Source organism: Carcharhinus amblyrhynchos, chromosome 28 (genome assembly GCF_965287045.1).
Source record: "Carcharhinus amblyrhynchos chromosome 28, sCarAmb.v2.hapA, whole genome shotgun sequence".
Lineage (NCBI taxonomy): Eukaryota > Metazoa > Chordata > Chondrichthyes > Carcharhiniformes > Carcharhinidae > Carcharhinus > Carcharhinus amblyrhynchos.
In genome coordinates, this window is record NC_137351.1 from 17,059,445 (window position 1) to 17,083,287 (window position 23,843).

Consider the following 23,843-nt stretch of genomic DNA (forward strand, 5'->3'; position numbering starts at 1 on the left):
ACATAAAGGCATTCCTCCAATTCCGTCTTTTTGAGCATTTCTGAATTGAATCATTCTAACACTGGGCACCATGCCTTTAGCTGCCCACCCTCTGGAACTCCCTCCTCAAGCCTCTCTGCCTCTCTCCTTCTTTCCACAATCTTTAAAACTAACTGATTAGATCAGCTGTCCCCCAAAGTCTTTCTGTGATTTGAGCCAAGGCACCCTGGGACATGTACCTCTATTCAAGGTGCTCTACAAATGCAAGGTGCTGCTCTTCAGGATGAGATTCCAATAAATAGGAGGAAATGTGGAACTCTTCAGGAGGATGTTTCAAAGAGGGATGTAGCACACGTTAACAACTCCCTGGTGGAATAGTCGAGATAAATCTTGCAATTATTCCAGGAAATGTTTGCTGCGCTAATTGCTGTGTTTCTTTGGAAAAATAATTACAAGAAATCAAAGTGTTTCCTCATTCCTAACAAAACCGTGGGTTTGTGAACTTCTGCATTTTCATTCAAGTGAAAAATTGGGTTAATTTGGGAAATAATTTGTTCTTTCAAAGATCCAGCACAGTTGTAATGGGCCAAATGACCCCTCTTTGTGCTGTTTCATCTTATGGTTCTACATTTGATGCAATCACCAACTCGTTCCTTGATTTGGAGCTGAGTTTACTGTAGAGGAACATGTGTCTGTAACTCAGCTTTGAATGATTACTTTGGAATAATAGTCTGTGATTATCTGAGTCAGCAGAATTGTATTCTGAACTTTGTATCATGTGCTTGCTGGTAAGACACTAATCACAGTTGGGTCAGTCTGTGCACTGAACTTTTCAGCTCAACGGCACAGCTGTTATAACTAGAGTGGCTGTTATCTTATGCATGGTTCAAAGTTCATTGCTGAGAGCAGTAATCTTGAGCTTCCATCAAATACAGTGCAATTGTCACTTTGATTAGAATGTTTTGGCCAGATTTCTGGGGAACGGAGTGAACGAGAGGTTACTATTCCATGGATAAGTTTATAACAACTCAGTTTGAAACTACAAGCGGCCAAAGGCTGAACTTAGTGCAAAACTTGGCAGTGCTACTTTGATGTGTATTTTTAGATATCAGTTTATCTTAGTCCAAAATCTCTCACATCCCCCATTTGTTCTGCTTTAATATTGCCAGTATACCTTTGACCATTTAAACTCTAAACACCCTCAGGAAGTGTTAAACCACACCCCCCTCCTTAAAACCTTTTGTAGCCATGTCTAACCGCCCCCCGCCCCGGGGAAAGCTCTCTGAGAAAGGCGTGATATAAATACAGGTTGCTCAGTTGGAAATTACTGGGTTTGCAGATAGGGGTGGGGAGTGATTGCTATCCAGAATTCTGCCCAGTGTAACACTCAGATCAATACCTGAACAGGTGTGTGAGACTGGCTTGCTGACTATTGTTGTTCAAACTCTGACTTTTGGTTGTTTGGTCATCCGAAATTTCCAAATATTAGGGAGGGGATTCATAAAAGCCTCTGCATTTTCCAACCTTTGCCCAAGATCTCTGGGATCGAATATGACATTTTCCAATGAAGTGGAGATGCCGACATTGGACTGGGGTAAACACAGTAAGAAGTCTCTCAACACCAGGTTAAAGCCCAACAGATTTATTTGGAAGCAAAAACCACTAGCTTTCGGGCCTCTGACCCTTCGTCAGCTGAGTGGAGAGTTCTGATCAGAAACAGGGGATGTGATCAGGACTCAGAACTCTCCACTCACCTGACGAAGGGTCAGAGGCCCAGAAGCTAGTGGTTTTTGCTTCCAAATAAATCTGTCGGGCTTTAACCTGGTGTTGTGAGACTTCTTACCGTATTTTCCAATGAATACAGATTCCTGACACTGAAGAAACAAGTCACACGGATTATAACTGGTTAAAAGCAACAATGTTCAAGATTATTGATTGACCAAAGCATGGACAGCATTGCTCACTCACCAATTTGGGACTTGCTGGGTGTCTCAGTGACGCCTCTCCCGCTAGCTGGAATAGAAAGATCCCACACCAGATTCAGCACTTGAAACCTCTGATTGGCGATTTCCCCTCTGACTCTCTGGTGATCTGGCAGCTGATTCGCTGCCTGCCCTCAGGGTGGGTTCAAAGGTTCCAGCGCCATATTTAAACACCAGCCCAGCACACTCCTGTCCTCCCCTCCCTCCCTCCCTCCCACTCTCTCTCTCCAGCACCCCTCCCCTGCAAGCCCATCACCTGCGAGGCAGCCAATCCCCACTCAGACATCGACCCATCGTCCCCGGGGTCCTCACCTCTCTCCTTCCAATGAACGATATTGTTTGACCTCCTTGTTTTTGAGCTACTCCTGCAGATTTGTTGGGGTCCAGCTCCCCGCTCTTGGTCTTCCCTCTGTCTGCCATTCTTCCTCTTCACCCACCACCTTGCCCCTCTGCCTTCCAGCACAAGTTCCTGTGCCCACCTTTCACCCTCCAAATCACCCTCCATGTCTTCTTTAAGCCACCCATACACACCCATACTCACAGACACACCTACACTCACAGACACACCTACACACACAGACACACCTACACACACAGACACACCTACACTCACAGACACACCTACACTCACAGACACACCTACACTCACAGACACACACACACACACAGACACACACACGCACACACACACACACACGCACACACCCAACAACCCCCCCCCCACACACCCAACTTCCCGCCCCCCCCCCCACACACAGATACCCCAAAAGACACACACACATCAGACACCCCAACACACACCCACCCACACATACACACACATACTGATTTACCCATCCACACATACGCTCATCAAACTTCAGAGCTCTGTTGTGGTGGCTGAATGAGTGCTGCAGTGCGATACTGTCCAGATAGTCATCGGTGTGCGGCACCTGGGGGGGGCAGTGGGGAAGGACAGACCTGAACTCCCCAACCCCAGACACAGAACTGAACGGAGACGGTGACACAGGAGGGTGTAGCAGCAGGGTGCTGTCCACGAAGACCAGTTCCACACGGAGATGGAGGCAGGAACCGGTCTTTTCCGGCAGAGTGTACAGCGCATCGCGATGAGAGAAAGGCTTTGTTACACGCAGCTCAGTCTCTGGGGAACTGAGGGCTGCCTTGTGTACCATGCTCTTTAGGATTTAGACCAAGGTAATTTCACACTTGTGTGACACAAGATTGGCAATCCTGCCGGGATGCCAGTGGGCAGACGTTTAATCAGCATTTATAAGAGGCAAATAGCATTAGTGAACCAGATGGAGTTTTTCTGACAATCGGCAATGGCTTCCTGATTCTTAATTCCAGATTTTTATTGAATTCAAATTCCATCATCTGCTGTGGCAGGATTTGAACCCGGGTCCCCAGAGCATTATTATCCTGGGTTTCTGGATTACTATTCCAGTGAGAATACCACTGCACCTGAATTTATGATGATGTTTATTTGTGCTGATGTTGGCAGTGTTGTGAGTTGATTTTGAGATATTAATGGGGTTTCTTTGATCTGTGTTATTCAGAGGCTCTGGCTGCAGTACTGAGTGTGATGCTGATCTATGCTGTGACCATTGGACTTGTCTATGAAGCTGTTCAGAGGACCATTCACCAGAACTTTGAGATTCAGGCAGATATAATGATCGTTATTGCAGCAATTGGGGTTGCCATTAACCTCATGTAAGTCCACTGGTTTCTTAAACAACCACATTACCTTCCTGATGTGCTGTTCTGGTGTGAAGCCATTAATGCACCTTTCAAAGTAAACTTAATTTAGTTTCCTGAGTTAGTTATTTGTTTCATAAAATAAGTCATCCTGGATTAATTGCTTATAACTTCCAATTTTCAGAGGCCTATCCTCTGAGCAGTTGTTTTGACTAACATTGCAAAGTAATAAATGCCCGTGGGAGTAGTCATTTACAGAACAGAATGAGAAGGAGGCCATTCAGCCCATTGTGAGCAGCTCCATCTGAACAGTGGCCCTAAGCTGCCACTAAGTTCTTGCAGCAAACTTGCAGTAAATCGATCCAAAAACTTGCTCAGCAATAACCTGCTCAGTGACGCTCAGTTTGGGTTTCACCAGGGTCACTCAGCTCCTGACCTCACTACAGCCTTGGTTCAGACATGGACAAAAGAGCAGATCTCCAGAGGTGAGATGAGAGTGACTGCCCTCAACATCAAGGCAGCATTCGATATTAATGATTTGGTTGAGAATTTATGGGGCGTGGTTAGAAAGTTTGCAAAAGATTGTGGCGTAGTGGAGAGTGAGGAAGGTTATCTGGGATTGCACCAGGATCTTGATCAATTGGGCTGGTAGGCTGATGAATGGCAGATGGAGTTTAATTTAGATAAATGTGAAGTCCACGTCCAAATACAGAAAGACGTGGACAACATCCAGCTTTGGGCTCACAAGCGGCAAGTAATATTTGTGCCACACAAGTGCCAGGCGATGACCATCTCCAACAAGAAAGAAACTATCCATATCCCCTTGACATTCAATGGCATTGCCATCCCAATATCAACAACCTGGGGGATTACCATTGACCAGAAACTGAACTGAACTAACCTTGTAAATACCATGGCTACAAGAGCAGGTCAGAGGCTGGGAATTCCATGGGTTGTAACTGACCTGCTGACTCCCCAAATCTTGTACACGAGGTGGGAATTACCGGGCCCCCGCAGTGGCAGTGGCCTGCATTGGCTAGCACTGGGATTGTTTGATCCCAGCGCAGTCAACGGGGTTTCCTGTTCTATGCCTGAGAACACCCAGAGGTTCCCCTCCGAGTCAGTCACCATCCTGACTTAGAAATACATCACCGTTCTTTCACTGCTACTGGGTCAAGAGCCTGGAATTCCCTCCCTAACAGCACGGTGGGTGTACCTACACCACATGGCCTGCAGCGGCTCAAGAAGATAGCTTACGGCTGTCTGCTCAAGGGCAATGAGGGATGAGCAACAAATGCTGCCCAGCCAGCGACACCCACACCCCGTGAAGGAATTTTAAAATAATCACACAGTCAAAATGATGATTAGTTTTGTCTGCAGCTTTGGATCGTTGTCTGTATAGGGCCATCGTGAAGACTGTTTACGATTCACAGAATCATACAGTGCAGAATGAGGCCCTTCGGCCCATCGAGTCTGCACAGAACACAATCCCACCCAGCCCCTATCCCCATACCATACCCACTAATCCCTCTAACCTACAGATCCCTAGACACTAAGGAGCAATTTCTTAGCACGGCCAATCAACCTAACCCACACATCTTCGGACTGTGGGAGGAAACCAGAGTACCCAGAGGAAACCCATGCAGACACAAGGAGAATGCGCAAACTCCACACAGACAGTGACCCGAGCCAGGAATCGAACCCAGGACCCTGGAGCTGTGAGGCAGCAGTGCCAACCACTGTGCTACCGTGCCTCTACCTTATGATGGTGAGGGCTTTCTCAGGCTTTGGTATTTGGAAATGCTCAGTTACAGTCAGAGGTACAGAACACCCAGGGCATTCGGAGCAGAGTGTGAGCCAATCTGCCATCCTTGCAAGGAGATGTTACAAGGAGTCTGTCTGCCACAAAAGGGTATTTTGAATCAATTCCAAATTACCCCCTTAAACAGTTTGATTTTGACAGAGACACAACCCAAAGATTGCAACTAAATTTATTGAAAAATAAGCAAAATAAAACAACAATAATTTATCCGTCAACCAAAGACTAATCAATGAACTGAAATTTATTCACTAACCAGTGAGAGGCAGCAAGGGGAAAGTGAACGAAACCTGGCAGATTTCACATCCTCCAATGGGCAATCAGTCAGAAACATCTTCCGCCCTTCGTGCTAACAGATATTCACATCTTCCTCCATTGCACCATCCGAGGGTCATGGTGCAGGAACCTGCCTCTGTCCCTGGTCCAGTGTTACTATCACAATGTCTCTGTGACAAGACTCTCACTTCCGCCCCAGAGATCTAGACAGCTCTCCCCTCACTTGATATACACAGCAAAAGGCTTCCCATAATCCCATTTTATACCTAAAAAGACATTTATGCCCCCATCTTAGAACTATAGAATCCCTGCAATGCAGAAAGAGGCCATTTGACTCATCAAATCTGCACCAACTCTTCGAAAGAGCCTCTTACCAGGGCCCTACCTCTGCTCTATGCCTGTAACCCATGCATTTACTGTGGCTAATCCCCTTAATCTATGCATTTTGGGACATTATGGGGCAAGTCCACCTAACCTGCACATCTTTGGACTATGGGCTGAAACCAGAGCACTCAGAGGAAACCCACGCAGACGTGGGGAGAATGTGCAAACTCCACACAGACGGTGACCCAAGCTAGGAATTGAACCCGGGTCCTCGGCGCTGTGAGGCAGCAGTGTTAACCACTGTGCTGTTCTTAGCTCATGTTGTTGAAAACAGGCAACGGTGTTGTAAGAGTTAATTTAATTTGTTCTGGCTATTGGGCAAATTCGTTAAATCTAAGACAGCGGCTTGCTTCAGGATGTACTCATTATCTTCATACTTTACAAGCAGCCCATTCATCAGGACAGAACTGAGCTAGTCAATCTGTGTTTGTGAGAGATCAATACCAGATAGTGTAGATTTCTACAAAGAAATGTACAGCACAGGAACAGGCCCTTCAGCCCTCCAAGACTGTGCTGATCATGATGCAATAACTAAACTTAAAAATAAGCCTTCTGCCCTTACCTGGTCCATATCCCTCTATTCTCTCCCTATTCACGTACCCATCCAGATGTTTCTTAAATGTTGCTAATGTGCCTGCTTCCACCACCTCTTCTGGCAGTGTGTTCCAGGCACCTACCATTCTCTGCGTGAAAAACTTCCTCTGCACATCTCCCTTACACTCTCCCCCTCTCACCTTGAACCTTTGCCTCCCTGTAATTGACACTTCCAACCTTGGAGAAAGCATCTGACTATCTACCCTGTCTATGTCCCTCATAATTTTGTAGACCTCTATAAGTTCTCTCCTCAGCCTCTGCCTTTCCAGTGAAAACAATCCTAGTTTATTCAATACCACCCCCCCATAGCCAACACCCTGGTGAATATTCTTTGTACTCTCCCTGAAGCTTCCATGTCCTTCTGGTAGCGTGGTGACCAGAACTGCAGGTAGTACTCCAAATGCAGCCTAACCAAGGTTTTATATAGCTGTAACGTGATTTCCAACTTTTGTACTCAATGGCCCGGCCGATGAAGGCAAGCATGCCGTATACCTTTTTAATCACCTTGGCCACCTGTGTTGCTGTTTTTAAGGAACTGTGGACCTGCACGCCCAGATCCCTCTGTATGTCAATATTTCTATGAGTTCTGCCATTTATGGTATAATTCACACCTAAAGTTGATCCTGCAAAATGCATCACCTCGCATTTGTCTGGATTAAACTCCATCTGTCATTTCTGTGCCCAAGTCTCCAATCTATTCTGTTGTATCCTCTGACAATCCCTAGCACTATTAGCAATATATTTTATACATATGTGCATAAAAAGCCTTGGATTCTCCTTGACCCTGTTTGCTGAAGACATTTTGTGACCCCTTTTAGACTCCTAATTCCATTGTTTAAGTTTCTTCCTACTTTCACTGTGCTCCTCAGGGCTTTGTCAGTTTTTAGATGCCTCCACCTCTTCCTTTTCCCTTTTAGCTAAACTCAGAATTTCCCTTCTCATCCAAGTTTCCAGAATCCAGCCACTTCTCCCTTTCATTTTTACGGGGAATTGCATTTCTGTTACAATCCTTTTTAAAGTTTCAAGTTTAAATCCAAACATAGGAATATTAGTAAATTACAGAAATAATATAATCTGACTCTTATTATCCACTTAATTAAATACTTATATTTCAATTACAGGATAATTGAAGTACTTTTTTTCTAATACAATCATCTATTGCTTGCACTGATTTCTAACAGATCAGTACGTCAAGTTGGATTCTTTTCTGCCCACTTTTTAATATAAAATGGCCTTTTAAAGATGCACAACTTAAACAAGCACACTAAATTCTACTAAAAATCTAAAATCTTAGCAATTTTCTCTGGCAGTTTCACAAGAGCTTTGCAGAAATGATGATCTGAGGTATAGCTGCAAACACCACCTGCTCCCTCGAGCTTCTGCTTCTGTGGTGACTTCTGGCTGTTGGAACTGTTCAGAGTAATGAGAGTTTGAGCCCAGACACAGCCTGTGACGTTGTCTGATTTGTGTGCTGTGACTAAAATGTTTCACTATTTCTATTTTACTTGTGTTTTCTACGCGAAATTGAACAGAATGGGATTTTTGCTGAATCAATCAAGTCACTCGCATTCCCATTCCCACTGCGCGTCTGGACACGCTGCAAGAGGAGGTCGGGAGAACCTTAAAGGCGGTTCTAACCCGGGGAATCTCGCTGTCAGAGCTGCTTTCATCCACGCTCTGGGGGACCTGTTGCAAAGTGTTGGCGTCCTGGTTGCCGCTTACATCATTCGCTTTAAAGTACGTGTGGCCTTTGTTGACTGGAAAGTAGAAAAATGTGCATTGCTATGGCGACTTTGATTCAGGATGTCCCAAAACATTTCATAGCAAGTGGGGCACTGTTGTAGAGTAGTGCAGTTGCAATGTTAGAAATGCATCACTGGGACGTGTTACATTTAAAATACAGTATCTTTTACAGAAATGCATAACCCTGTCTTTAGTGCAATAGAACATTGTAGTCTCGATGGTAGATTCTCCACAGTATAAAATTATTCTTACTTTGAATTGAATTGAATTTACATACCTCTGGGGACAGATGAAAATGTACTTTTCCTTTAGTTTGGGAATTAGAAGATGATAATGTGGATTTTTACTCCACATCCAACATACCAATGGTATCTGGACACACTCAACACTGACACTTAGTGTAGACATTACAGTCTAGCAAAAGACCATTCAGCCCATTGTGTTCATGTTAGCCAATAATCTGCACATGTACAAAACATCTCCATCACATTTACCTGCCCTGTTCCCATTTCCCTTCAGTCTCTTTTCATTTAGTTCCTCTCCAATCTGATCTTGAAATGAATCCCACAACCTCATGACTCTGTGTGAAGCAGTTTCTCTGATGTTGAATTGTATAAAGTGGAAGCAAGAGCATAGGAACCTGGGCTATATGTGTATAAGTCAGTGAGAGATGATAATGAAACAGACAGTATTCTGGGCTTTATTAATAGCAGGTTAGAGTACAAAAGCAAGGAGGTTATGTTAAACTTGTCTAAAACATTGATTCAGTATCAGCTGGACAGTTGTGTCCAGTTCTGGGAGCCACACTTTCAGAACTTTAGAGAGAATTCAGAAAGATTCACCAGAATGGTTCCAGGAACGAGAGAATTCAGTTATAAAGATGGGTTGGAGAAGCAGAGGTCCTTCCCCTTGGGGAAGGGAAGGTTGGGGGGAGGGAGGGGGGGGCTGATCAATGTATTCAGAATCTGGACAGAGTGAATAGAGAAACTGTTCCCTTGGTAGAATGATTGAGAATGAGGGAACTCAGTGTTAAGATAATTGGCTAAAGAGGCAATGGGGACATGAGGAGACACTTTTCACACAGTGAATACTTAGGATCTGGAGTACCTGAGAGTCTGGAGGCAGCTTCAATCAAGGCAAGAGGGGAATTTTAAAAATCCGGGCTATTGGGAAATGGTAGGAATGTGGGGCTAGCACTGGCACAGATAAGATGGGCAGAATGTTTTCCTTTTGTGCTGTAACCATTCTATGACTAAAATTTGGGCACTGGCAGGTTCTGAGGTGGGTGTTGGGAGGAGATTGTGAAGTTTCAGGGATGGGATTCCCTCGGGGTTAGCGCCTACTTTGAAAAGAGCAGTTTCACTCCGCCAAGGCCTCACCCTTGTCCCAATTGAGGAAGGGCCATTTCCCACCCAGCCTCGATTGTTAGGCTGCTGGTGTGGGAGGAGGCCTGATAATGAATGGAGCTCTCCTGGACGGGAAGGGGCGCATGTGCCCTCTCATGAAGCCTCTGTCTGGGGCCTCACCACCCTTCCTCCTCCAAGTCTGGTGCCTCTGTACTCCCAGCTCCCTTACCTCTCCCCGGACACAATGATTTCCCCCTCCCCTTCCCCCATCTTGCTGTCCAGGTTTTCCTGTCTTGATGGCTCTGGGAGGGGCGGGGGTCCCGTCTGCAGCAGCTTAATGCTCGCTCGAGTATGAAATGGCCGCAGGACACTGGGTCTGGCGGGAATGTGTTTCTCACTGACCCTTTGTCTGTGATCCTACCTGTAGCAGCTTCTTGATTGTCCAGGACAGCTGCACTCTTTTCACATCATTTATCATTTTAAATACATCCCTCAAATCACCATGGATTATTCTGTTTTAATGAAAAAAGCTCCAAATCTTTCTCATTTATATTTCCTCAAAAGTTGGCAGCAGCGCCCCAGTGAATCCAGGCGGCACTGCTGCCTCACAGCGCCAGGGAGCCGGGTTCGATTCCTGGCTTGGGTCACTGTCTGCGTGGAGTCTGCATCTTCTCCCTGTGTCTGCGTGGGTTTCCTCCCACAGCCCAAAGATGTGCCGGTTAGGGGGATTGGCCATGCTAAATTGCCCCTTAGTTGTGAGGGGAAGGGGAGTTGTTTGTTCCTCTCTGAAGCACAGATCACAGTGCCCTAACTGAGATAGCATGGGACCCGGTACATGGCGGTGTTTGAGGGATTTCAGTCTCTGACACAAAATGTTGCTCCTATTGCCAGTCGCCCTTCATTTTGAGTGTTTTTCTTGCAGCCTGAGTACAAGATTGCTGACCCTATCTGCACCTACATTTTCTCCTTCCTGGTGTTATGCACGACTTTCCAAATTCTGAGGGACACGAGTCTAATCTTCCTGGAAGGTAGGAGATATATTGTTAGATTTCTTGTCCTGACCACGCCGGATACTGCCCTAGAATGTGGTGGAGGCTGATTTATCATAAATTTCAAACGATAGTTATTTCCTTAACTGAAAAGAAAAGGTTTACTGGGCTAGTGGAAAAGGCAGCGCAGTGAATTTGCTGAGCTGCTGTTACACAGAGTCAACATGGACGTGATAGGCTGAATGGCCTTTGTCACTGTAGCCATATAACTAATGTGCATTACAAGAACTGGTCAGAAGCTGGGAATCTTGGAGAGATTAACTCTCCTCCTGATTGCCCAAAGTCTGTCCACCATCTGCAAGGTGCAAGTCAGGAGTGTGATGGAAAGCTTTCCCATGCGCCTGGATGAATGCAGCTCCAAGAACACTCAGAAACCATCCAGGACAAAGCAGCCCCATCCATTAACTTCACCGTTCACTCACTCCACCACTGTGCACAGTGGCAGCCGTGTGTACCATCTACAAAATGCACTGCAGCAACTCATAAAGATTCCTTCAACACACCTTCCAAGCTGCAATTTCCACCAGCTGGAGGCACAAGGGCAACAGATGCATGGGAACACCACCATCCTGATTTGGAAATATATCATTGTTCCTTCACTGTTGCTGGGTCAAAATCCTGAAACTCCTTCCCTAACAGCACTCCGGGTATATCTTCATGATATGGAGATGCCAGCATTGGACTGGTATAAGCACAGTAAGAAGTCTCACAACACCAGGTTAAAGTCCAACAGGTTTATTTGAATGCAAAAGCCACTAGCTTTCGGAGTGCTTGCTGCCCCTTCGTCAGGTGAGTGGGAGACCATTGTCTGCAGCAAACTAGCCAGACTTCAGGAGAACAGTGATCACGACACCACACAACCCCGTCACAGCAACCTCTGCAAGACGTGCCGGATAGTTGACATGGATGCCATCATCTCACATGAGAACACCATCCACCAGGTACACAGTACATACTGTTGCAACTCGGCCAATGTTGTTTACCTGACACGATGGAGGAAAGGATGTCCCGAGACATGGTACATTGGGGAGACCATGTAGACGATATGACAATGGATGAATGAACACTGCTTGACAATCACCAGGCAAGACTGTTCTCTTCCTGTTGGGGAACACTTCGGCAATCACGGGCATTCGGCCTCTGATCTTCGGGTAAGCATTCTCCAAGGCGGCCTTCACGACACACGACAACGCAGTGTCGCTGAGTAGAGACTGATAACCAAGTTCCACACACATGAGGACGGCCTCAACCGGGATCGTGGGTTCATGTCACACTACTTGTAACCCCCACGACTTGCCTGGACTTGCAAAATCTCACTTACTGTCCTGTCTGGAGACAATACACGTCTCTTTAACCTGTGTTTAACCCTCTCTCCACTCACATTGTCTGTACCTTTAAGACTTGATACCTTTAAAGACACATTCCAACCATTATTTTGTAAATTGAGTTTGTGTCTTTATATACCCTGTTTGTGAACAGAACACCCACTCACCTGACGAAGGGGCAGCGCTCTGAAAGCTAGTGGCTTTTGCTACCAAATAAACCTGCTGGACTTTAACTTGGTGTTGTGAGATTTTTTATGTGTATCTACACCTCAGGGACTGGAGTGTTTGAAGAAAGTAGCTCACCACCACCTTCTCAAGGGCAATTATGGATGGGCAATAAATGCTGGTCCATTTTGTACATTTACCCCAGGTTTGACACTGAAACTCTAAATCTAATAATCTTTGCTCGTTATTCAGATAGGAATCTCCGCTTGAAGTTGTTTGTTGTGATGAGGTTTCAAGTTAGAGTTTCTGTAGAAACAGCCGGCAGGGCTGGTGATCATAAATAAATGTTAACATTTTAACCTCTCATTTGAGATGGCAACATTTCCGTTTGGAGTTTAATGTTTAAACTTTGTTCACTGCATGAGGGAATAATGTTGGGAACAGCAGCACTAACTCATCTAACCTCTGCTCCCCACACACAGATAGCAGTAACACTAGATGAGAAATCTGGATGTTATTTGGAAGTTGCAAGTGGAAATATTGGAATAGTTTGAACTATTTTTGGCAAGTTTCTGAATAAAAGGATGAACAGTGAGGGATTGGGATTGATTGGTAGGATATTGGGAATCAGAAGGCACGGAACAGATGAGCAGAAAGCAATTGGCAAACTCTTTCCCCAAACTTAGCAGATTATTTGAGTATGAAGTGAATTATTGTGGGTGGTTAATGCAGAGGCTGAATGGTTTATGAAGGAAAATATAAATACAATAAGGAAAAGTGCAAGGAAATGTCATAGGATTGAATAATTCTAATTGAAGGGCTGGTACCTCAACTGGTCCCATGGACAGAATGGCCTCCTGAACTGTGGTTCCATGAAAAACAATATTTTATACAGTATTTAAAATATCACAGAATCCCTACAGTGCAGAAGGAGGCCATTCGGTCCATCGAGCTTACAACCCCAACAATCCCATCCAGGCCCTATCCCCGTAATTCCACATATTTACCCTCATAATCCCTTGACACTAAGTGTCAACTTACCATGGCCAATCACTCTAACCTGCACTTCTTTGGACTGTGGGATGCAACCAGAGCTCCCAGAGAAAATCCACACAGACACGAGGAGAATGTGCAAACTCCACACACGCAGTGACCTGAGGCTAGAATTGAACCTGGGTCCCTGGCGCTGTGCGTCAACAGTGCTAACCACTTTGCTGACTTGTTGCTCTGTCTTGGTGAGATTTACCACCTAGCGTGCAATCTCATTGCCCGGAGTTAGATTCACCGTACTCACAAGTTGTGAGACTGTATCGATTGGGTCATCAGGTACTTTATGAGGTTTTCTCTTTGGTCTTTTCGTCTTGCATCCGTTCGTGATTTACATCGATTATCTCACTGCTATGTCTGCTACTCTCAACTCTTTCGCATAATGTTATAGAAAGCTGCAGGTTTTATGTTTGAAATGTACATTGAGAATTTGTATGATGCTGATGTAACCACTTAGACGGGGTTACAATTTTCTGAAACAGACTATTTGTTAATTTCTGTCCCCTCAGGAACTCCGAGACATCTCGATGTCCACCACATACGTGATGCCCTTTTAAAGATCGAGGACGTTCATTCTGTTGAAGATTTGAATGTGTGGTCACTAACTGTGGGCAAAACAGCAGCGATTGTGCACTTACAACTGAGTAAGCAGTTTATAGTTTTATCTTGGCACACACTGAGAGTAACCCTTTGATACACTATGACTGTGATGGTGTTGAGTTACTGGGCTCTTGTGGCTGAAGAGGGAGAGGGAGGGAGAGAGTGAAAGGGGTGGGGGCAGTTGGAAGGAAGGAGAGAAAAAGAGGAGAGTTAGGGAGAGAGAGAGTGCGGGGGGGGGAAGGAGTGGGTGGGAGAAAGAGAGATGGGGGACTGTGAGGTGCGCAGGGAGAGTGTGCTGTCAATGGGGTGATTAGCCCACAGGTTTGGGAGCCGGGAGAAGTGTAGCCTGTGGAGTTTGAGTTAGTTATGCTGCTCCTGAAATGTTTTCAGTGGTTGTTAAGTCTGATGCTGAAACCTGACCGAATGTAGTGATCTGTGTTTGAGATCTTCCTGCTAGCTGCTGAACTCTGAATGATGTTTGTGTTTGTTCAGTTCCAGAGAGCTTCTCCAGGTGGGAGGATGTTCAGTCTAAAGCCCGACAGATCTTGCTGTGTACGTACGGAATGCACCAATGCACAGTGCAACTACAAATTTTCAAGGAAACACTGGACAATATCTGCAACAAGTGTAGATCCTTGGATGTTTAAAGAGCCAGACTCGAGTTTTGGGATAGGAAGAAAATCTGTTCAACTAATTGCTCAGAAAATGTAGAACTAACAGCTTTCCTAGAATTAAAAAGCAGCATTTTGAAAATCTTAACCTGGCAACAATTCCTAAGGACAAGCAGCTGTGATATTGCAACTTGGCACAAGCTGATACCTCACTGCCGTCACCATGAAACTTACAAAGTTTGATTCATTGATTCTGGAGAATCAATATTCTGACTGATGAACTATCTGGGCAGTTATCGATTTGCTACAGGTTATGCTCCAAGTTTCATTTATTTTAGCTATTTAAATGAGATATTTTAGAATTTTTATTGACTTGCTGTAGTTGTGATTTAGATCCTTGAATTATTGCTTATCCCAGGAATTTAAAAACTTTGATGAGAATTGGTGAGTGAAATGGAATTATTGCAGCAGGGGGATAGTGGGCTGAATGGCCTCATTCTGTTTCATTCGATGAATTTTCAAAGCATCAGGAATAAGTTCAGGAACTGGGTCAAAGTCTGATTCACTCCAACTAAGTTGTGCCAAAAGAATCATTAATGGTGTAAGTGCCTGTAATGGAGTTATCTATTTATCTCCCTCCCTTCCATATGTGTTTACCTCCAATGCCAAGTCCAACTCCCAGTCTGGGGAGCTGGGAATAACTCCTGTTGCCAATAATGTGTGTGAGCAATGTTAAAGGGGTTTTGCTGGGAGATGGTAGTTTATTTGATTTGATATCTTTCAGCACACTGTATGTCCCAGTTCCATTTCAGCTGAGAATCCAGGTTGTGGTTCTGGTCTGTACCTTGTGTAACTATTGTCAGAATCTTTGTGTAACTGAATTAGTTACAGTTGAATGTGCAATAGTACAATCTGTCTGGAAAATGGATATGAAAAACTCTACAGCAAATTGATGCTACTTTATCCCATGTACCTCACCTGAAATAAAATTCTGGAAATACTCAGCAGGTCTGGTAGAACCTGTGGAGAGGGAGGGAGGGAGGGGAGTTTTGTTCATCTGGAAACTCTATTCTCTCTCCACAGACACTGCCTAACTTGCTGGGCCTATCCAGCATTTCAGTTTATATGCCAGATTTCCAGCATCTGCAGTATTTTACTTTTTATTTTATCTCCAGTTTTGACTCCGTTTTTACTGTTAAACAGTATTTTATAATCAACACTTTCAATTCTGTATTTTTGAAATAAATTTCTTGTAATGAGTTTTGTTTCCTTCTTGAATCATAACTCCCCAAACCACAACACCCCCCCCACCCCCCACCGGCCCACCCCACCCCACCCCGGGAAACCGCACTATATACATTCTTTGAAAAGAAAAGCTAATGATTTGTACAGATTGGTGAGATTATTTTTGTAAACAATGAGCATCCAGGGTCTGAACAGTGATTACAATTCCACAGCCAGACTGCACCTCACGCTGCTTAACATCATTAACTCAAAAAGTCTAAACTCAGTCAATAGAAATGATTAAAGTTACTCAAACTATTCTTCTACATTCAGCCATTTTTCTAAACATTGTGAATAATTCTGTGGGTTCCCTCTGATACTGGATAATATTTGTGTGTTAGCTTGGCCAGTGATTGACTAGGGGAGCAGTCAGAGCTTGCTGGAATCTCATTGCTGCTCTGAACAAGCATCTGGATTAATCTCATTGGCAACACAGACCCGGGAGGGGTGGGCTTGAGGGAGCTGAAAAGGGAGTGTGGTGGAGGAATGGAGGGGGGGGTGGTTGGAGAAGGGAGAAGGTTGGTGGGGGTGGGGGAATGGGTGGTGGTGGGGGGGGCTGGTGGTGGGGGTTGATGGGATGGAGGTGGTTGGTGGTGGGGTGGGGGTGCTTGGTGGTGGGGGATTGGGTTGGGTGGGGGGAACAGGTGTTGGTGGGGTGAGAAGGGTTTGGTGGTGGGGGTGCGGGTGTTGGTGGGGTGGTGGGTTGGTGGTGGGGGAGTGGGGGTTGGTGGGGTGGGAGGGTTAGGGGTGGGGGGGTTGGTGGTGGGGGAGCGGGTGTTGGTGGAGTGGGAGGGTTTGGGGTGGGGGGGTTGGTGGTGGGGGAGCGGGGGTTGGTGGAGTGGGAGGGTTTGGGGTGGGGGGGGTTGGTGGTGGGGGAGGGTTTGGGGTGGGGGGGCTGGTGGTGGGGGAGGGTTTGGGGTGGGGGGGCTGGTGGTGGGGACAGCGGGGGTGGGGGGGGGTTGGTGGTGGGGGAGCGGGGGTTGGTGGTGGGGGAGGGTTTGGGGTGGGGGGGTTGGTGGTGGGGGAGAGGACAGTTTGTTTTGATGTCATTTGTGTTCCTGTGAATCTGAAATCCAAGCCCCAGAGATGCTGAGTTGCTGAGTGGGAAATGGGCTCCTGCTCTCTCTCCCTCTCTCTGCTTAGAGAACAGCGACACAGCCCCCAGTTGAGTGCTCAGTGCAATATTGCTATGTTTTTGAAACTCTCACATTCTTAGTCCTGAACAGGATGGAGTCTGGTTTCTATCCACTCTCCCCCCTCCCCTCCACCACCCCACTACCCTACCACCCCCATCACTCTCTCCTCTGCGTGTGCACTGGTAACTCTGTCTCTCCTCTGGGGGCGCACTGGCAGCTCTGTCTCTCCTCTGGGGGCGCACTGGCAGCTCTGTCTCTCCTCTGGGGGGGGGGGGGTGCACTGGCAGCTCTGTCTCTCCTCTGGGGGCGCACTGGCAGCTCTGTTTCTCCCCTGAGGGCGCACTGGCAGCTCTGTCTCTCCTCTGGGGGTGCACTGGCAGCTCTGTGTCTCCTCTGGGGGTGCACTGGCAGCTCTGTGTCTCCTCTGGGGGCGCACTGGCAGCTCTGTCTCTCCTCTGGGGGTGCACTGGCAGCTCTGTCTCTCCTCTGGGGAGTGCACTGGCAGCTCTGTCTCTCCTCTGGGGAGTGCACTGGCAGCTCTGTCTCTCCTCTGGGGGTGCACTGGCAGCTCTGTCTCTCCTCTGGGGGTGCACTGGCAGCTCTGTCTCTCCTCTGGGGGCGCACTGGCAGCTCTGTCTCTCCTCTGGGGAGTGCACTGGCAGCTCTGTCTCTCCTCTGGGGAGTGCACTGGCAGCTCTGTCTCTCCTCTGGGGAGTGCACTGGCAGCTCTGTCTCTCCTCTGGGGAGTGCACTGGCAGCTCTGTCCTCTGGGGGCGCACTGGCAGCTCTGTCTCTCCTCTGGGGGCGCACTGGCAGCTCTGTCTCTCCTCTGGAGGTGCACTGGCAGCTCTGTCTCTCCTCTGGGGAGTGCACTGGCAGCTCTGTCTCTCCTCTGGGGGTGCACTTGCAGCTCTGTCTCTCCTCTGGGGAGTGCACTGGCAGCTCTGTCTCTCCTCTGGGGGCGCACTGGCAGCTCTGTCTCTCCTCTGGGGGCGCACTGGCAGCTCTGTCTCTCCTCTGGGGGCGCACTGGCAGCTCTGTCTCTCCTCTGGGGGGCGCACTGGCAGCTCTGTCTCTCCTCTGGGGAGTGCACTGGCAGCTCTGTCTCTCCTTTGGGGAGTGCACTGGCAGCTCTGTCTCTCCTCTGGGGGTGCACTGGCAGCTCTGTGTCTCCTCTGGGGGTGCACTGGCAGCTTTGTCACTTTTACTTCTGGGGGCCTGACATCACTTGGCCCAGAAACAAGAATTAACCTTCAGGGGCTAAGATTTTTCACCTTCTGGTTCTGGTGGTGAGTTCTGAGCTGCACCAGGAACACAGCCGCCGCTGGCCTTTTCCAGCCCTTTCTTTGCGAGGTCAGATTTGCAGCATGTGCAGCCCAGACCCGAAGGGGAATCAACCCTATAACCCAGTCCTGGAGTGACAGCTCAGAGTCTGCCAAAAACTCGGTAAGTTCGAGCTTGTTGAATCTGATGGGAACTTGTCCACGCTCCGACTGTGGTTGATGTTGACTCAGTGGAGATGTACTGGGCACCAAGAAGGAATATCACGGGCAATTTGAAAGTAAATCCAAAGTTAATTTTCACAATCTGTGAAGACGTTTGGGGATTTGTTTATTTTGCATCAATTCTATATCCAAAACAGGCGAGTGTTTTATATCCAAACTGTCTCTGAATGTTTCTGTTATTTCTTTGTAATGTTTAATTGCTTTGATGAGATGTTGAATGTGTTTGTGAGGGGAGTTACACTCACTGTGCTGTAACTAAATTAAATCCATCGCCTTGCAGCTTGTTTCTCCCGCTGTTATATTTTTCCAGTCTGAAACGAGGTGTTGTTCTGAATTAACTCCCCCGCCCATGATGCTGAATTAAATGATGTGGAAAATCTGCTGATTGTTGGAGCAGAATGTTCTGTACTGACATTTCTGGAAAGCTGAATACAGAATTTGCATTCCATTCACCGCCATGGACATTTATTGGAAAGTTTCCTGTTTTTATTAAAGTCACCAAAGTTTAAAGTTTATTTATTCGTCACAAGGAGGCTTACGTTAACACTGCAATGAAGTTACTGTGATAATCCCCTAGTCGCCACAGTCTGGCGCCTGTTCGGGTACATTGAGAGAGAATTTAGCACGGCCAATACAGCCTAACCAGCACATCTTTCAGACTGTGGGAGGAAACTGGAACACTCGAAGGAAACCAAGTCACAGTAAATGATTCTGTCTCTGCTTCTTTACGTCAGCCCTCAGTAACAGAGGTTCACTGAGTGGGGTGGGGTGTCACTGTCAGTCCAAGGGGGGTCACTCTCAGTCCGGGGGGGGGTCACTGTCAGTTTGGGGGGGGTCACTGTCAGTCAGGGGGGGGTCACTGTCAGTCTTGGGGGGGGGGGTCACTGTCAGTCTGGGGGGGGGGGCGGTCACTGTCTTTTCCTTTCTTGAAACTATGTTTAATTCTCAGAATGTGGGAGGTGATGATTTGAAATATTTTTGCATTTGTTTGGCAGTGGTGATAGTGAGATGTGGGCTGGGACATTTAACACCAAATTTTAACTGTCGCACATTTCCCAAAGCTTTGCCAACAACTGAGATGATAGATGTGATTAAAGGAGTTTCCGACCAATGGCAAAATCTCCATCACGTCACTGGTTTGATTATTGTGGACGTTGGGTTGTTCAGCTGGTACAAGCCTGAGAAACGTAGAAAATAGAAGCAGCAGAAGGCCATTCAGCCCTTAGATCCTGCTCTACCATTCATTATTATCATGGCTGATTCTCTAACTCCATGTCATACACCTGCTCCCTCCCCATTCCCTCTGACACCTACAGAGTCCAGAAATCTATTTCCTACATAAATATATTCAGTGATTTGACCTCCACAGCTTTCTGTGGTAGAGAATTCCACACATTCACCATCCCCCCCGAGTGAAGAAATTTCTCCTCATCTCAGTCCTAAAGGGCCTTCCCTGCATCCTGAGATTGTGAACCCTCTTTTAGATCCTCCCCCAGCCAGGAATCAACATTCCTGCATCTTGTCTGTCCGTCCCTGTCAGAATTTTATACGTTTCAATCAATTCCCCTCTCAGTTTCTAAATTCCAGTCAATTGGGGCCCAGTTGTCCAATTTTTCCTCACATGACAATCCTGCCATCCCAAGAATCAGTCTGGCGAACCTTCACTGGACTCCGTCGATGGAGATATATCTTTTGTTAGATAAGGAGATCTAAACTGCACACTATGCCCCAGGTGTGGTCTCACCAAGCTCTGTACAGCTGCAGTAATATATCCTTGCTCCTGTATTCAAGTCTTCTCACAATGAAGGCCAGCATACCATTTGCCTTCCTAACTGCCTGTATGTTTGCTTTCAGTGACTGGTGTACTAGGACACCCAGGTCACTTTGTACCTCAACATTTATTAACTTGTCACCGTTTAAATAATACTCTGCCGTTCTGTTTCTCTGTCTGGAGCCGATAACTTCATGTTTATCCACGTTATGCTGCATCTGCCGTGTGTGTGGACAGCATGGTGGCACAGCTGCCTCACAGCACCAGGCACCCAGGGCTGCACGGTGGACAGGGGTTAGCACCCTTGCCTCACAGTGTCAGGAGCCCAGGGCTGCACAGTGGACAGGGGTAAGCACAGCTGCCTCACAGCACCAGGGTCCCGGGGCTGCACGGTGGCACAGGGGTTAGCACTGCTGCCTCACAGTGTCAGGAGCTCAGGGCTGCACAGTGGACAGGGGTAAGCACAGCTGCCTCACAGCACCAGAGATCCAGTTCAATTCCTGGCTTGGGTCACTATCTGTGTGGAATTTGCACGTTGTCTGTGTGGGTTTCCTTCAGGTGCTCTGGTTTCCTCCCACACTCCAAAAATATGCTGGTTAGGTGCATTGGCTGTGCTAAATTTTTCTTCTGTGTACCCGAACAGGCACCAGAATGTGGCGACTAGGGGATTTTCACAGTAAACTTCATTGCAGTGTGAATGTAAGCCTTACTTATGCCAAATAAATAAATAAACTTTAAACTCACTCAACTTGTGTAAATCACCTTGAAGCCGCTAACACCCTCCTCATCACTCATTCCTACCAAGTTTTGTGTTGTCTGCAAACTCGGAAATATGTTCAGTTCCCTCATCCAAATCACTGATGTAAATTATGAATAGCTGGGGCCCAAACACTGATCCCTGCAGACCCATTTGTCACTACCTGCAAAGAGAGAAGGCAGTTAATGTCCTGTTTGAAAATACAGATTAAATGAAGTAAGCAGCAAAGTGGGACATGACAAAGTGTCGAATAATCTTGAGTCAGAGGTTTACAGCATGGAAACAGGCCCTTCGGCCCAACACACAGTTGGGTGTTTAACAGAGGAGTTGGGAGCTAGAATAATGAGTTTATGTTTGAAATTGTTTTCAAGGCAATCCTAAGAAGCAGCTAAAGGTGTTATATAAACGTAGAGGCTTTCATAATAAAACAAAGGTCTCTCCAGCTGAGTGAGTGTGAGGTCATTCTCAAGGATTTTATAACTGGGTATTTGGAAGGCAGTGGTGTATTCAAATAAAGTCAGCATGGATTCACAAAAGGGGTATCATGCTTCATAAGACCATAAGACATTGGAGCAGAATTAGGCCACCCGGACCATTGAGTCTGCTCCGCCATTCAATCATGGCTAATATTTATCTCATCCCCATCCTCCTGCCTTTTCCTCATAACCCCTGATCCCCTTATTAATCAAGAACCTATCTGTCTCTGTCTTAAAGACACTCAATGACCTGGCCTCCACAGCCTTCTGCGGCAAAGGGTTTCACAGATTCACCACTCTGGCTGAAGAAATTCCTCCTCATCTCTGTTTTAAAGGATTGTCCCTTTAGCCTGAGGTTGTGCCCCCTGGTTCTAGTTTTTCCTACTAGTGGAAACATCCTCTCTGCATCCAGTGATGAATCAATTGGAATTTGTTGAGGATGTAACTAGTAGAGTTGACCAAGGACAACCAGTGGATGTGGTTTATTTAGACTTTCAGAAGGCTTTTGACAAGGTCTCACATAACTGACTACTATGTAAAGTTAAAGCACGTAGGATTGCAGGTAATATCTTGAGATGGATAGAAGGCTGGTTAGCAGATTGGAAGCAAAGAGTTGGCATAAATGGTTTTTTTTCTGATAGGCAGTCAGTGATTAGTAGGCTTCTGCAGGGATCCGGGCTAAGACCCCAACTGTTTACATTGTATATTAATGATTTGGAAGAGGAAACTGAATGTATTATCTCCAGATAATAAACCAGGTAAACTGTGAGGAGGATGCTGAGATGCTTCAGTGTAATTTGGACAGGCTGAGTGTGTGAGCATCTGCATGGCAGGTGCAGTATAATGTGGATAAATGTGAAATTATCACTTTGGTGGCAATAATAGGAAGACAGATTAATACATGAATGGGTGTAAATTGAGAGAGTGGATACTAAGTGAGACTTTGGTGTCTTCATGCATCAGTCACTGAACAAGCACACAGGTACAGCAGGCAGTAAAGAAGGCAAATGGTATGCTGGTCTTCATAGCAAGTTGATTTGAGTGTAGGGTAAGGATGTTTTACTGCAGTTGTATAGGATGTTGGTGAGGCTACACCTGGAGTATTGTGTGCAGTTTTGGTGTCCTTATCTGAGGACGGATGTCCTTGCTATAGAGGGAGTACAGCAAAGATTTACCAAGCTGATTCCCAGGATGGCAGGTCTGTCATATGAAGAGAGACTAAGTCGATTAAGATTATATTCACTGGAGTTTATGAGTGAGAGGGGGTCTCATAGAAACTTATACAATTCTAACAGGGTTAGACAGGGTAAATTCTGTAAGAATGTTCTCGATGGTGGGGGAGTCTAGAACTAGGGATCATAGTTTGAGGATAAGAGGTAAACCTTTAAGAACAGAGGTGAGGAGAAATTTCTTCACCCAGAGGGTGGTGAATGTGTGGAATTCACTACCACAGAAAGTAGCTGAGGCCAAAACATTGTTTGATTTCAAGAAGAAATTAGATGTAGCTTTTGGGGCTAGAGGGGTCAAGGGATATGGGGTGGTGGATCAGGATATTGAATTCGATGGTCAGCCAGTGAATATAATCTTAATCGACTTAGTCTCTTTTCATATGATAGACCTGCCATCCTTGGAATCAGCTTGGTAAATCTTCGCTGTACTCCCTCTACAGCAAGGACATCCTTCCTCAGATAAGGACACCAAAACTGCACACAATACCTAAGGTGTGACCTCACTAACATCCTATACAACTGCAGTAAAACATCCTTACCCTACACTCAAATCAACTTGCTATGAAGGCCAACACACCATTTGCCTTCTTTACTGCCTGCTGTACCTGCGTGCCGGTTCAGCCATGATCAAACTGAATGGAGGAAGAGGCTGGAAGGGCCGAATGGCCTCCTCCTGCTGCTAGTTTCTATGTGGTCGAGCAGTCAAATGCGCCACCTATTGGCTGGAATAGATTTAACAGCTGAGCGGCTAGAATGGGAACAATAAATAGTAAATGAGAACCTTTAACTGGTCAATTGATTCATTCTGGAAAGGAAAGTTTTTGGGTTTTTGTGTCTTCTGTGCAGGAGGAGGGGGTGAGGAGAAATGGAGAGAGTGAGAATGAGGAATGGGAGGAGAAGTCTCAGTGTCCGTGTCGATGTTTTTTTTTGTATAGTTAGTTTCGTAAGTAAAGTTACTAAATCTAACCGGCCACCATAAACCGCATCCTGTCTCAGAGTGGAAATAAAACTACATAAAAACTCAGACTGAGTGGCTAAACCCTCAGCCGGTAAAAGGCTTTAATGAACTT

The 23,843-nt window shown here is 46.3% G+C and overlaps 1 protein-coding gene across 2 annotated transcripts in view; it reads left to right on the top strand.

The window, feature by feature from the left end:
- The window catches only part of slc30a4 (solute carrier family 30 member 4), a 26,294-nt gene extending 10,420 nt beyond the window's left edge, over window positions 1-15,874 (top strand). For both annotated transcript variants that reach the window (XM_080214025.1, XM_080214024.1), the window contains 5 exons: window positions 3,518-3,671; window positions 8,262-8,466; window positions 10,741-10,846; window positions 13,914-14,048; window positions 14,497-15,874. In XM_080214025.1, coding sequence (XP_080070151.1) covers window positions 3,518-3,671; window positions 8,262-8,466; window positions 10,741-10,846; window positions 13,914-14,048; window positions 14,497-14,651 — 755 coding nt within the window. In that variant the 3' untranslated portion in view covers window positions 14,652-15,874. The remainder of the gene's footprint in view (window positions 1-3,517; window positions 3,672-8,261; window positions 8,467-10,740; window positions 10,847-13,913; window positions 14,049-14,496) is intronic.
- The last annotated feature ends 7,969 nt before the right edge of the window (window positions 15,875-23,843 follow it).